At 40.7% G+C, this 15,771-nt stretch overlaps 1 protein-coding gene across 1 annotated transcript in view; it reads left to right on the top strand.

Annotated features, from left to right (window-relative positions):
* cntln (centlein, centrosomal protein) overlaps positions 1-15,771 on the top strand; it is a 465,635-nt gene that overhangs the window by 62,994 nt on the left and 386,870 nt on the right. The window contains exon 4 of the mRNA XM_048527488.2: positions 13,239-13,323. Within this exon, the coding sequence (XP_048383445.2) occupies positions 13,239-13,323 (85 nt within the window). The remainder of the gene's footprint in view (positions 1-13,238; positions 13,324-15,771) is intronic.

Below are 15,771 nucleotides of genomic sequence, written 5' to 3'. Positions count from 1 at the left end.
ACTGTCAGGAAGACAATCAAAGTCACCGTTCTTGCACCCAGCAGATTAATAGTCTTTCATGTCTGAAAAGACTATGGTTGTGAAATTATGAAACCTTAATTTGTAAAGTCATATATTTGGATTGGTGGAAGTGATGGGATACTGGTAAATTTAATCATACACACTGAAGTAAAATATTAATAATGACAAAAAAAATCTTGGGGATGTCGTAATATATTGGTCTGAAAAGACTAATACTTGAGGCATGCTGTAAGTAGTATCCACAATGATGATGCCATCTGGACATGGGGCAGAATTAGGCTTAGGATTTCAAAGAAATGAGAGAGACCTTACATATGGTCCAAGAGAAATGGTGCATGCAACTGTTAATTATCTTTTCACCATTTGTCCAGGATGTTCTAATTCCTCCAGTGTCCTACCTGCCTGCAATTTTTGTGTGCTGAATTCCATCTTTAATCACCTGTCAGAGGCAGGTTCTTTACCCAGAGAGTGGTAAGGGCGTGGAACGCCCTGCCTGCCAATATAGTTAAGTCAGCCACATTAGGGGCAATTAAAAAGTCCTTGGATAAGCATATGGATGATAATGGGATAGTGTAGGGGGATGAGCTTAGATTAGTTCACAGGTCGGCGCAACATCCAGGGCTGAAGGGCCTGTTCTGCGCTGTATTGTTCTATGTTCTACGTTCTATGTTTTATAATGGTGTGCCAGAAATGGTAACTGCTCAATTCTAATTGAATATATATGCCACTTACTTGAACATTCTGCAAAATTATGGTCAGAGTTGTATAAATCAATCTCTTGAAAACTGTCCAATTTCTAGAGCATATTTTAATAAAAATGGAATTTTACTAATACTCTTAAGTCAATGATTCTGATGCCAATAGAGTGATTTTAGGTTTGGAAAGGTATTCGCTTCTGGGTAGGTTTACTGTAAACTCAATGTTATCTGGCTAGTTGAGAACAATAGGGTAGAACCTAATGTTATGAAACAGTCCCAGACTGCACTTCACGTATTCTTCAGGTGCTCTTGCAACAAAAAAAATTATGACCATAATCTTCTAGGCAAATTTTACAATTGAACATGTAAAGTTTAACTTTAATAACTAGCAATTCAGGGCAAAAGGATGCTTACCAATTTTTGTTTCAGATCCATCTGCTATATACCAGTCTAATCAATATTCAGTCTAATGAAGCAGTGTGATTCAAATATTAATTTTTAAAAGATGATATGGACCCATATAAATATAGTAGTGAACGTTTAAATAAAAGCCACTTTGCTAAGGAAGAAACGCTGGGCACAGTTGCTTGTACCTGCAAGGAGCAGGGAACTCAGATGGTGTGCTTTCCGAGAGAGGTCACAAGTTCAGTTTGAGAGTGGAAAAAAATCTATTGTCTTTTGAACTGAAGTGGAGAAAATATGACTTGGCTGAAGAGCAACAGCCCGTTGCTCTCTCTCTCTTTTTCTTTGCAACTCCCCATAGCAAAATGTGACATGAAACCTAGCAGAATGACCTTTCTCACTCAGAGAATTTCTGAAGTGGATTTTCTTGGAATGTTTTCTACAGTCTGAAACAAAGGGAACACAGCCGACTATAACTGTTCCGGTAAGACCCCAGTGCCAACAGCTTGTGTGTATGCAGAATAACTTTGAGATCAGAACATTATTTGGGACAATCTGTGACAACCTTTTTTCATGAGTTTGAGCATTACTTGGCCAAAGTTGTTCAGAGTTTTCATTTTTTTTGTTTCTCAAACTGAAACGTATATTTATACATTGTTTTGGAAAAGACCTGTAGCTCGGGTTGTGGCTGAGGTTGTTGACTTGCTTGCCGAGATGGCTTGCTTTTGTTCAGACGTTTTTTCACCATGCGAGGTGACATCGTCACTGGAGCCTCCGCTGAAGTGATGTTATTCTATTCCACTTGAAATTTATATTGTCCGGTCCGTTACGGTGAGTACTGTCATTTCTGGTTTTGATCTGTATGGTTTGTATAAGGGGTCCAATTCTATATGTCTGTTGATTGAAGTGTGGGTGAAGAACCCTGCCTCTAGGAATTCCTGTGTGAGTCTATGTTTGGCTTGGGCTACTATCGTTACCTTGTCCCAGTTAAATTGATGGCCTTCGTTGTCTGATATTAAGGAATGTTCATTGTGCTGCTTTGTTGCTAGCTGATGTTCATGTATTCTGATGGATAGTTTCCTTCCTGTCTGTCTAATGTAATATTTGTGGCAGTCATTGCATGGCATTTTGTAAACCACGTTCATTCTGCATGTTGTTGGAATGGGGTCTTTAATCCTTGTAAGTGTTTGTCGTAGAGTAGCTGTGCGCTTATGGGCCACAATGATTCCTAGCGGTCTTAGGATTCTTGTTGTCAGTACCGATATGTTTTTGATGTAGGGCAGTGTGGCTAGTGTGTTAGGTCGTACTGTGTCCTCCCGTTGTTGTCTGTTTTGTAGGCATCTGTGGATGAAATTGCAGGGATGATCCATTTAAAGCGAGGACCTTGTATAAGTGTTCTTCCTCTTTCCGGCATAGAGTGTTGCCATGTTTCCTGGCCTGTTTAAATAGTGTCCTAGTGCAGCTTTGTTTGTGGAGGTTGGGGTGGTTGCTGTTGAAGTTGAGGATTTCGTCCGTATGGGTTGCTTTTCTGTATACTGAGGTTTAGAACTCCATGTTTGTCAATTGCTCTACTTTAAAATCCAGTTGATTGTTGTTTTCTTCTTCCCTTGTGAATTTGATCCCTGTGAATATGCTGATGATGAGGTGGTGGGTCTCTTCTAATTTGTTACATTTAATAGTGACAAATGTGTCGCCTACGTACCGGATCCATAGTATAGGTTAACTGCGGGGAAGGGTGGTGTGTTCTAGTCTTTACATGACTGCTTCTGTGATGAGTCCTGAGATGGGTAACCCCATTGGTGTACCGTTGATATGTTTGTATATCTGACCATTAAAGACGAAGTGTGTGGTGAGGCAGAGGCCTAGTAATTTAAGTATGTTGTTCTTGCTGATGGAGTGCTGGTTTGTATTGCTGTTTCCTCTAGTGGCGGCACGATGAACTCTCCTTAACATCGGTACATTCAGGCAATGAAGATCATCAGTTTAACTGAGACAAGATAACTGTAGTAGCCCAAGCCAAGCATAGACACGCACGGGAATTCCTAGAGGCATGGTTCTCCACCCATTCTTCAGTCAACAAACATATAGAATTGGACCCCATTTACAAACCATATGGATCAAAACCCAGAAATGACAGAATAAGGCATTTGATAAGGTTCCCCATGGTAGGCTCATTCAGAAGGTCAGGAGGAATGGGATACAGGGGAACTTAGCTGCTTGGATACAGAATTGGCTGGCCAACAGAAGACAGCGAGTGGTAGTAGAAGGAAAATATTCTGCCTGGAAGTCAGTGGTGAGTGGAGTTCCACAGGGCTCTGTCCTTGGGCCTCTACTGTTTGTAATTTTTATTAATGACTTGGACGAGGGAATTGAAGGATGGGTCAGCAAGTTTGCAGACGACACAAAGGTCGGAGGTGTCGTTGACAGTGTAGAGGGCTGTTGTAGGCTGCAGCGGGACATTGACAGGATGCAGAGATGGGCTGAGAGGTGGCAGATGGAGTTCAATCTGGATAAATGCGAGGTGATGCATTTTGGAAGGTCGAATTTGAAAGTAGAGTACAGGATTAAGGATAGGATTCTTGGCAGCGTGGAGGAACAGAGGGATCTTGCTGTGCAGATACATAGATCCCTTAAAATGGCCACCCAAGTGGACAGGGTTGTTAAGAAAGCATATGGTGTTTTGTCTTTCATTAACAGGGGGATTGAGTTTAAGAGTCGTGAGATCTTGTTGCAGCTCTATAAAACTTTGGTTAGACCGCACTTGGAATACTGCGTCCAGTTCTGGGCGCCCTATTATAGGAAAGATGTGGATGCTTTGGAGAGGGTTCAGAGGAGGTTTACCAGGATGCTGCCTGGACTGGAGGGCTTATCTTATGAAGAGAGGTTGACTGAGCTCGGTCTCTTTTCATTGGAGAAAAGGAGGAGGAGAGGGGACCTAATTGAGGTATACAAGATAATGAGAGGCATAGATAGAGTTGATAGCCAGAGACTATTCCCCAGGGCAGAAATGGCTAGCACGAGGGGTCATAGTTTTAAGCTGGTTGGTGGAAAGTATAGAGGGGATGTCAGAGGCAGGTTCTTTACGCAGAAAGTTATGAGAGCATGGAATGCGTTGCCAGCAGCAGTTGTGGAAGCAAGGTCATTGGGGCCATTTAAGAGACTGCTGGACATGTATATGGTCACAGAAATTTGAGGGTGCATACATGAGGATCAATGGTCGGCACAACATTGTGGGCTGAAGGGCCTGTTCTGTGCTGTACTGTTCTATGTTCTTCTATGTTCTAACTCACCAAAGTGGACTGGACAGTATAAATTCCAAGTGGAGTAGAATAACATTGCTTCATGGGAGCCTTCACTGATGATGTCGCCTAGCATGGTGATGAAGCATCTGAATAAAAACAAGCCAACACGGCAAGCAAGTCAGCAACATCATATCTATAGATATATGTATGTACAAAATATATTTGTGTGATTGCATTGTATCCAGAATAATAAAAATCATAGCATCATTGTTTTAGTAAGTTTGCTTTGGTAGTAAGCTCGATTGAATAAATTAACCTGGCTGACTTGTTCTTAACACTGAACCTGACATAGTCTGACATTGTTATGGGCCATAGCGTCAACGTAAATGTAAACTTTTTTTTAACAAGTAGAGGAGTGGAACTAGAAAAGAAACCATTTTGTAAACTGAGTTGTAACAATATGAAAAATTAGCTCCAAAAATACAAGGCAAATCTTGAGACCTCATTTGTCAAGCAGTACATCTTTCTCACTTTCTTTCTGCTGCCCGTCCTTCTTCAAGCTCATTGTGTCCATGTAGTCCACCAGCTCTCTTGAGCCTTTCACACATACCATCCTCAGTAACTCTTTTTCACAGCCCTTCCTCATTCTTCAGGATCTGCTTACAGTTTTCAACATGTTTGGTCATATCATCCTCATCCAGCATCTTTCCCGAGCTCTCTAGGTGAGTTAGCACATACTCGCCTGATTTCACTCATGCCCATCTAGCCACATCTGAAATATCTTGTCATGGCTTCTCATTTTGAGCATATATGCTTTGTTAGCTCTGAAGTCCTTGAGGATCTAAACTTAGGAACTCCTCTGCCTTATCTTTCATCTGTAACGCTGCCCCTTACTGACTTAATACTAAAAGCCCCAGCCTCTACTCATCAAGTGCTATGTCACCTTTACATTTCTTGACCTGTCTGCTGGATCTAATTTGTCATGCTCCTTGTTGGCTACCAATCTTGGTTACACTGAAAACTACTCCTACTAAATGTTGAAAAGACTGAACCCTTTGTCTATGATCCTGGTCACATTTCCAGTTTCTGAGCTACAGGTTTCATCCTCATCCCTGCCCATCGACTGAGTGAGAATCAGATTGCTGCAACCTCAGTGTCCAATTTGAGCATGAACTGAGGTCTTAACCCTACTTCCTTCTCATCACCTCGATTGTTGACTGCATTTATTGCCACTTGACCCAAATATTCCAGTGGTTCTTTTATTTTTACACCTTCACTTCCATGATGTGGTGTGCTCAGCTGCTCAAATACCACTTCACCTTTTACTCCTGAACTTAATTACACCTGTTGGACACTGATCAAATAATGTCTCATTCTAAAATTCTCTTTTTTTAGTTCTGTAACCTCCTTAAGCCGCACAAATCTCTGTTCAGTCCTTTTGACAACTCTGGCAAACTTATACCTCCCCAAATATCTTTACACCACAATTGATGTTCATACCTCTTGCCTCTAGGCTGAAATATAAATTTCTTTCTTAAATCACTCCAATTCGCCAACTAGTCCCTTAAAGGTGTTCCTTAAAAGCTACCTCTTTAACTATGCATTTGATCATCTGCCTGAGAGGCGCCTTTGGCTCAGTTTCAAATTCCTTTCTCATTAGATTCCTGTGAATTACCTTGGAACATTGTAATACATTAATGGTGCTGCATAAATGCAACTTGTTGTTGAAAGTTAGAAGAAAGAGAGAAAGGTTTGGAAACTGTCTCCCCATTCTAAGAATACAACCATTGTAGCAATTTATGCAAGTCCAATCCCAATAAGCTAGCTAACCCCAATTTCTTGTCAAGATCTGATTCAAAAATTACTCCAGCCATAAATCCCCTTACTACATGTGAATGGCTCTTCCTTCCAGGCACTGAGTGTCATTCATATCCTGTGTTCTCTCCCCGCCTCCCCCAACTACCACCTAACAACTTACTCAGTAATGAGCTCACCTGCTCTCTTTCTCCTGTCTCAAACTTCCTATCTCCCTCACACTCTCACATGTACTTTCATTCTCTGCCCCCTTCTGTCCACATTCTTTTTGTTATTAAGGGAACATAATTGTACAGTTTTGGTGCATTACAAGTTGATGGATTCAGTGCTCTGGATTGCATTCGATGATAAATATTATGGGCTCAAATGGCAATTAGTTGAGCATGTGATTAAAAGTGACAAAATCTGAATCAGTTATTTGCTCGTGCTTTGATGCAGTTTTTCAAGTGGCAAAAGGGGAATAAAACTATCAGTAAAAATTTTGTAGATAGTTATTCAGTGGGTTTGAATATTTTAGTTTCTACCAGGTTTACAGCCTGTGATATTACTGCCTGCTTCTGTAGTCTTAAATAATTGCCTTCCTGTCCTTTACTTTTTTTCTTGTAATTTCATGTCCATTTATGTAACCAATGACATTTACAATTTTCCACAGCAAGTGTGGCACAAAAAGTAGGAAGTTTTTATTTCTCAAGACAGTTCACTTTGAAGGGAATTTATTTTATGCAGTGCACAAACTTACAAATTAGCAGTGAGAGTAGACAACTTGATCTTTTAAGCCTGTTCCGCTATTCAATAAAGTAATGGCTATTGTTGTTTTAACCACAGCTCCACATCCTTGCTTATCCTCAATAATCTTTAACCCCTCTGTTTATTGAGAATCTATCTACCTCTGCTGTAAAATATTCAAAGCTTTTCCTTCCACTGACTTCTAAGGAAGAAAGCTCCAAAGACACTGAACTGAGAGAAAAAACTAATTGCCCTTATCTGTCTTAAGTAGCTGACCTATTAGTTGGATGGTTGGTTTGTGAAGTGGTGTGATGCCAACAGCATGGATTCAATTCCTATCGCTGGCTACGATTACCATGAGGACGATCCTCAACCTCTCCCCTTGCCTGGGGCATTGTGGCCATCAGGTTAAATCACCACCAGTGTCCTCTCTCCAATGAGAGAGCAGAGAGTGGTCTTCTAAGACTATGGCAACTTGACCTGGCTTGATCCCTTATTTTTGAGCTGTCAACTCTGATTCTAGATTCTCTGACCAGAGGAAGCATTCTTTACACATCCTGTCTGAAAGCTCTCTTACTTTTCCAAACTGTGGTGGATATATTATGTTAATTCCTACGACATGACCATTTATTTGCTGTAACAATCTTTCACACAGCAGTGTGTCAAATGCCTTGTAAAAACCTAAGCACATAGTATCTACCGGTTCTCCTTTATCTGCAGAATGTTACTTCTTCAAAGAGCTTTAGTAAATAGGTTAAGCATGATTTTCTTTTCTCAAAACCATGGTGATTTCTGCTTGATTACCTCGAGTTTATTTAAGTATCCTGTTAATAATAACTTCTGTCATTTTCCCATGACAGATGTTAAGATAACTGGCCTATAGTTTCCTGCTTCCTGTCTCCCTCTCTTGAATAAAGGAGTTGTATTAGTTACATTTCAATCTAACAAAACTTTTCTCGAATCAAAAGCTTTGAAAAATTAAAAACAATGTAGAATTCTCCCACCTCTGGTTGATGTAGGTAATAGCAAGTCATTTGGAAAAATATAATGAAATCGAAAACTAAAATTCATGATGTCAAAAACTAAAAGTCTGTTTCTACAGTGTGTTTCATGAACAGTGAGTGAGAGTCTGGCTAGTGTATAGCAAGAGGCCTATTTGCATGCATCTCATTAGTATTTACATGCAGTTTCCAATTGTCCCAGAGCTAAAGAGAAACTAGATGGCAACTACTCCTGACATGTAAGTTAAAGCAGGTATTGTACAGGCCAAGGCATCCCTGCCCCCGGCATTCAACATACATTGGTCTCTTCTCATCCTCATGGCATTTTTCACCCATTTAGAACATAGTTCTCCAATTCACTGTTGCACTTTAGGGTACATGGGTGCCTTTTGTTGTAATGGTGCTGCCAGACCACTTGGCATGCAGAAACAAACACCCATCTCATGGATTGGAGCAGGGTGCCACTGAGGGCATCTTGTTTGCTCTTTTACTGCTCATTCAGTTTGCACTTTTTTGAATGTTCATAACATCTCTGCTATACCTTTCCTTGTTTGCTGCCTCACTTAGAACTTGGACTGACAGTACTTTGGTGTTACCTTGCCGTTTAGTGCTAGGAAGCTTGTCATTAGCTGTCAGCAATAATCAGTCAAGGGCTGGATGTGTCACTGCACATTGTCATGTCAATATCACACCTATAGTAAGTATCAGTAACTTACACACTGCATGTGCTTCAGCCAAATTAACATGTCTCAAAGCATGAGGGAAATAGTTCTTGGTCTCATCAATGACAGCTTTTATTCCAGGAGTCCTGCCATAGTCAGTCATGGGCAACTTCCGATCTCAATCTCAGGGGCTTGCATGTGGACTGCTGGCTCCTAGGATGGTCAGGGTCAGGAGTTTCTTATCGCAACAGTCTGGGAGTGGGTTGTGGTCAGTCTTGCTGGTACAGTTCAACCAGTCCAGAGATTTGTGTTAAATCAGTCAGGGAGCTGCACGGAGATCAGTCTGGGACAGGTTACTCATCAGTAGAGACTGATCTTCCAGCCAGTAAAGGTAGTGGGCAATGGTCAGTCCTTAGGCATTGCTCAATGAAAGTGAAAGGTAATTATCAGGGACCACTGCTGGGCACAGGGAAGCTGGGGAAGTCTTTTGAGGAGAATGGAGTCTGCATGCTGGAACATAGAGGGGACAATTATTGTGAAGGGAGGAGCCACTCAATATATGAAGGTGGAAGATGATAGTTTATTTTTGGACGTGGGTTACTGTGGGAGGGGCATGAAATTAACAGTTGTAAACCACTGTAGCTTTGAGGGGGGAAGGCACTGCAAGTGTGATAGTATAATTGAACTGTATGGCTGGGGCTCAGAGAGTAACATTGGGAGTTGAAGTCTGAAATGAAACAGCTGTGTGTGAACATGAAGAAGCTGAGTACTGGATGGGTCAGCAGGGAGGGCAATGAAAGGGCCATGGAAGTTTGGGAAGGCGTAGGGTGCTCTTGATTAGAAGCTGAGCCTGCGATTTACTCTGCTAAGAGTGAATTGTGTTTCCTTCCAGTCTAATTTGAATCATAAAGGAGCAATGGAAATGGAAATGGTTCCAACCACACCCAGAATGGCCGGAGTAAGTGTTTCCTTTCTGTCTGAGCCCAAAGGGCCTACTTTTGAGTGACATGAGGACCTTTAAGGATTATTTGCATTAATCTGGCACTTAAACAATACAGTTTGAAGGCACCTTTAAATTGAAGGCATCTTTAAATTTAGCACCTTGCAAGTGAAGTGTGTGCAGTGGCCAAGTGGTTGGGATACAAATCCTGGTCACAAGTAATCTTGACCATGTCATCTGCCATTACAGATTCAGCACTGTCATCTCTGGGAAGCAAAAGTCATCACAGGTGATGACCTTAGATGTGGCATATGGTGAGTCACAATTCACAAAGATAAACCAAGGTTTCATTGGCAGTAAAATGGCATGGAGCTGATTTCCTTTCACCGTGTGCTGTATATATTCACTAATGTGCAATGCTGCCTTCCTTGGGTAATCTGATGGGCAAGAGACAAGGTTTTAGTAATCTTATTGCACTTAACTATATTGTACTGTATGGCTTGTGCCATCAGAACATATCTTATCTCAGTGGTCCATACAGAGGCATTCCACGGGTCTCTTTGTTGAAGTCTTCCATGTCTGACTGTAAGGAAGACTATATTGAACTGCCCTTTGTGTGTGATGGAATGCTGACTCTTCATATCACTATGAACTTGTTCTGTTTTCTGATATTTTCCACACAAGTTCATTGGAACCATGACTCATGGATTCCACCAGAGCAGAGACAATTATCATCGTGACCATGGTGCGAAAAGGCAGAGAGAAATGGAGGAGCAACAGATGTGACAGCAAGCCAAGGACAACAGCAACCTTGAGCAGCAGCTGAAAAATCTGTACATAATTTATTTGTAGTTGAAGGCTGCCTCGGGTTTTGGGGTTAGCACAGAGTCTATTGTCTTCAATACCCTTACCTCCAGAGCTCATTGCTGCCACAGACTGAGGATGTCCTGGGACACTGTCACAGAACTATGCCAGCTGCTGGAGCAGAACCTGCAACATGAAGGGGTGCATGACAATCCTAATCCAGGCAAAGTGAGTGTTATGCTAAATTTTTATGATTGTGGATGCTTTCAGGTATTCACCAGAGATCTGTGTGAAATCTCACAATCTGCAACATGCGCATTAGGCTGTTACTGTAGCAATTTGGGCCAGATCACACCAAATTATCTCATTTCCCATGATTAGGTTTATGCTGCCACCCAAGCAGTAAGCTTTGCCAATGTTGCTGACTGCCCCCAGGTGAGGGCCTCTACAAAATGTACACACATTGTTTTGAGAATGCCATATCATATTGCAGCAATCCCAATAAACAGAAAGGGTTCCATTCGAACAATGTACATGTCATCAGTGATCATGAATACCACATCTTAATGGTCTTAACTATATTTCAGATGTCCTTGTTTTTCAAGGATGGCAACACCCACACACCCCCCCCCCAATTAGTGGTTGAGAACGCCCTCAACCATGTCTCCCGCATTTCCTGCAACTCATCCCTCACACCCCCTCCTTGCAATAACAACCGAAACAGAGTCCTCCTTATCCTCACGGACCACCCCACCAACCTCTGGATTCAACGCATCATCCTCCGACACTTCCGCCATCTGCAATCCAACCCCACCACGAAAGACACTTTTCCCTCCCCACCCTTATCTGCTTTCCGGAGGGACCACTCTCTCCGTGACTCCCTTGTCCGCTTCACACTCCCCTCCAGCTCCACCACACCTGCAGGAAATGCTACACCTGCCCCTACACCTCCCCCTACATCCCCATCCCAGGCCTCAAGCAGACTTTCCACATCAAGCATACATTCATCTGCACATCTGCTATTGTGGTATACTGCATCTGCTGTCCCTGTTGTGGCCACCTCTGCATCAGGGAAACCAAGTGGAGGCTTGGGGACCGCTTTGCAGAACGCCTACACTCAGTTCGCACTAAACAACGGCACCTCCCAGTTGTGAACCATTTCAGCTCCCCCTCCCATTCCTTAGATGACATATCCATCCAGGGCCTCCTGTAGTGCCACAATGATGCCACCTGAAGGTTGCAGGAACAGCAACTGATATTCCTCTTGGGAACCCTGCAGCCTAATGGTGTCAATGTGGACTTCACAAGCTGCAAAACCTCCCCTCCCAGACTGCATCACAAAACCAGCCCAGCTCATCCCCGCCTCCCTAACCTGTCCTTCCACCTATCTCCTCCTCCCAGCTCAAGCTCCACCTCCATCTCCTACCTACTAACTTCATCTCGCCCCCTTGACCTGTCCGTCCTCTGTGGACTGACCTATCTCCTCCCTACCTTCCCATCTATACTCACCTTCAGTGGCTCCATCCCCGCCTCTTTGACCAGTCTGTCTCCTCACCACTTACCTTCTCCTCTCTCCATCTTCTATCTGCCTCCCCCTCTCTCCCTAGTTATTGCAGAACCCTCTTCCTCTCCCCCATTTCTGAAGAAGGGTCTAGGTCCGAAACGTCAGCCTTCCTGCTGCTCTAATGCTGCTTGGCCTGCTGTGTTCATCCAGCTCTACACCTTGTTATCTCAGATTTTCCAGCATCTGCAATTCCTACTATCTCTGAAACCACTTATTTTGCTTTTCTTTTATTCTCTTTCACTTTTCTTCAATAAAACTTAACGTTGTCAACAATTTGAAAGCTTTCCAGCATGTGATATTGTGCAGTGCAATCCTCTTGTTAGATAAAGTGTAGTGTTCCATTCTACAGAGTTCTAAAATGATACTGCACTAATGACCGGTAGCTTGTTGTGCTTGATTCTTTTAGCTGCAGTTCCGATAGTAGAACAGACAGGTGATGAAGTAACTTATTCAACACTCATATGAATGTGAGTTTTGCATTTGTAATGAAGTGCCAACTGTGCTTTCGGAAGCTTATCTTTTTGATTCTCTTCCCACTGCATGCACTGTGAAAGACAGTTCCAGGTTGGCAGCTCTTGACATGGTATGTAGCTACAAATATGTTGCCAACAAAGGAATTTAGTGAGGACTTGTGAGGACTCATGAGAGAACTTCTACCATTGCTGAGCACATGGCTGTGTGAGTGGCATGCCATAGGGGTTTGAGCTCACAGAATGAGGCAAACTGCAAAAAAAATTGCTTGAGACAACTAGCTAGAGCTCATGGAGAGAAATTTTGTCAATCTTTGGCAAAATTCAGCCCTCTAAATTGTTCAATGAACTCTTAAGCACAGGCTATTTCGTTTTCCAGTTTCAAATTCTTGACTTAATAATAGTTTGATGCTATATTTTCGCAGGTCAATGTTGGGCATTTTTCTTGTAAATTTGTTGATAACTGAAATAATTAAACTCAGAGTATCAAATTATTACTTTTGAGGCTATTTTTTCTGAACATAAATATATTGCTATTAATGAGTGTCCCATGCTCCCATTAACAATAATTCAAGTCAGAACTTTGTCTTTCTATTCATCACCGGAGGTGATGATTTGGCTGGATCCTTGTACATCACTGAATATGATATAGTTAATTTACTAAAATTATTTGTAACAATGTAAAAAATGCTTGAATATGATATTTATTTCTGTGGGTTTTTATACCATTCTAAAGTTAACTCTTTGGGGAGATTAATCACTTTGTACTAATTCCCTCATGCATCTTCCAATTTTAATGGCCAAAACTAATTTCATCAATGAAAGATCGCATATTTTAAGTGATTTGGTATTGGTGCTTTATCACTAATGGCTAATTTTTCTTGTACTGAAAGGGAAAAAATGAAAGCTGAGACCAAGGACAGAAGAGTTTTAGAGATTCTTCAAGTGAAAGATGACAAGATACAAGAACTTGAGCAGGTTAGATCACCGAAGGAGCTGTTACTGGTCTCGGGTACTGGAATGACTACTAGTTACATATTTGATTTTAAAAGGAAAATGTTGATTGCCCACTACAAAGTATCGAGCATTTTTTTGTTTTGGGCATTTGGCATGAGGTGATATTGTGAGAAGTGGGTTACTGACCTTGATGTTTGGAGGGTGATTTAGACCTGAACAGGAGGATCACAAGTAACACATTTTTCAGGTTTAGTTGGGTAGTTTCATACTTTTTTGAACTTACAATATTGAGTTTCATACTGATAAAAATAACAAAGGTGTTCTAAAGGCGGGGAAACACTTAGAAACAGGTGCTGTCTAGCTAAATTCTGAGACTGTATTTTTAATCAATACAGCTACACCAATTGTCTTTTTTATTCCTTTTGGAGGTTGGTCTGTCAGCCACTGAAATTATGTCAATATTTTATATTTTGGTCAGTTGATGCCAGTTTTTCGTATGTTTCCAACTTTGCACATGAATATCCATGTACTTTAACTAAAGTTCCCTTGCTTTTTATAATACCTCTTCCTTTTGCCTTCCTGCTTCACCTGTCCCCAGATTATAGATGTGATTGCAGGTTGCCACTTTTCGTTTTGATATGTCTTCTGTTATTTCATCTAAGAATTTTTAATTGGCTTTGTATTGATGTGCACACTAAATTCCAAACACTAAGCTTTTATTTCTGCACCTCTTAACTTTTTAATCCTCATCAACCAAGGAAACCCCAATGGGTTTATAAAACATTTCTTGTCTACCTCATTATCTGCATTTCAAAATCTTTGACTCACATTGTCAAGTGATATTAAACTCCCACTAGATTACTGTGTAAAATTTGATCCAAATAGGGATAAAACCAACATTTTGAAAGCCCTTTTAAGTAATTCTCCCCCAAGGCAATTAATTACATCTCTAAGCAGTACCTTTAAATCTTTTACAGGTGTTTTCGAAATCTCAAGAATACAGTTGTGTTTTTCAAGTAGCTCAACAGATCAAAGTAAAATGAAAATCATTGTTTGAAATGCATGCTGTACCTTTAATCCCCTCTGAATTGAATTATATACGGTTTAATTTAATTTATTCCATCCTTCAAATAGAAGAAAGATGGGAATAAATTACATCAAAATATATAAAATATTAGGATGCTGAAATTTGAATTGTGTATTGATCACAATCAGAATGGCCTTTAATGACTTGTAAAATTTATAATTGTGCCACTAAGGTTGTAAGACTCTTTTTAAAAGGGTAACTTATATGCAATACTATATTGCCTATTAGTTCAATAAAATGAATAACTGAACTTTTGTGTAAATTAAAAAGAAATGAAGAATCTAATTTGGTGGAGAAGTAGGTCATTCCAAATCTTGTTGCCTGGTAATATAACGCCCCACATTTTTCAAAACTGTGATGTGAATCTGTCATTTTTAATCTTTAACATCTTGTTTTTGTCGTGTGAATGCAACTTCCTAACAGCACAGTTATTTGATTCCGCGGATTTTGTTGAATGACTACAATGTGTGTTTCATTCTTTAATAGTTTACAGCAATTCTAATCAGTTATGTAAATATTAGCTACATGTGAACTAGTCTTACTTCTTACGACCTGTATGATTTCAATTTGATGTTATGGTTTTATAATTGTCACATGGTCAGCTTTGGCTATGTCTTTATGATTTGTTGGAGCTTGAAATGTTTGAAATGATTGTTAAGATGGTATGGCGATGCAGTACCCAAATGTCGATTTCTGTTCATGATCCCTCATGTTGCATAACTGAGAATGGTGATTTTAAAATCCAGGCGAAGCTTTGAATAGAAAATTACAGGTAGAATCTTTAAGACTGCTTTTCGGCAGCTCCTGGTGTCTGGCTGCACTGCAGCTGTGTCGGGAGTGTAATAGCAAGTTGTCAGAATAAGCTTATGGTTGGAGATGGTGTGTGGTTCAAGGTGAAGCAAAGATAAAAGAAGGATATTTGGTCTTATGGGACAAAACAAAAACCCGTTTAAAATAAATATGTTGACTTCCTTTGTCTTTGTTGCATTTGATAGATCAGAAAAGATTTTAGAAATAGAATGGAAGTACATTGTGCTTTTTATCAACATATATTAGTCACACGTAAATTTGTATATAGTACTTAAAATCTGAGTCCAGAAACTCTGAATTGTGTTGACTTAAAACTGGAAAAATTGTGGGCTGTAGTTTATCTGTCCAGTTTAGGAAAATAACTAGAACAGTTATACACATTATTTGTTATGATATACAGATGTTGTAATGAGTTTTGATGCTGCTTATGGAATTAAATTGTGTTCACAATAATTTGATGCCTTTTAAGATACCTTGATGACAAATATTAGGGTAATAAAATGTGAGGCTGGACGAACACAGCAGGCCAAGCAGCATCTCAGGAGCACCTTTTGCTCCTGAGATGCTGCTTG

This window comes from Stegostoma tigrinum, chromosome 3, assembly GCF_030684315.1.
Source record: "Stegostoma tigrinum isolate sSteTig4 chromosome 3, sSteTig4.hap1, whole genome shotgun sequence".
NCBI classification, from domain to species: Eukaryota; Metazoa; Chordata; class Chondrichthyes; order Orectolobiformes; family Stegostomatidae; genus Stegostoma; species Stegostoma tigrinum.
Note: the sequence above shows the minus strand (reverse complement) of the source record. Positions and strands in the feature narration are given on the sequence as shown.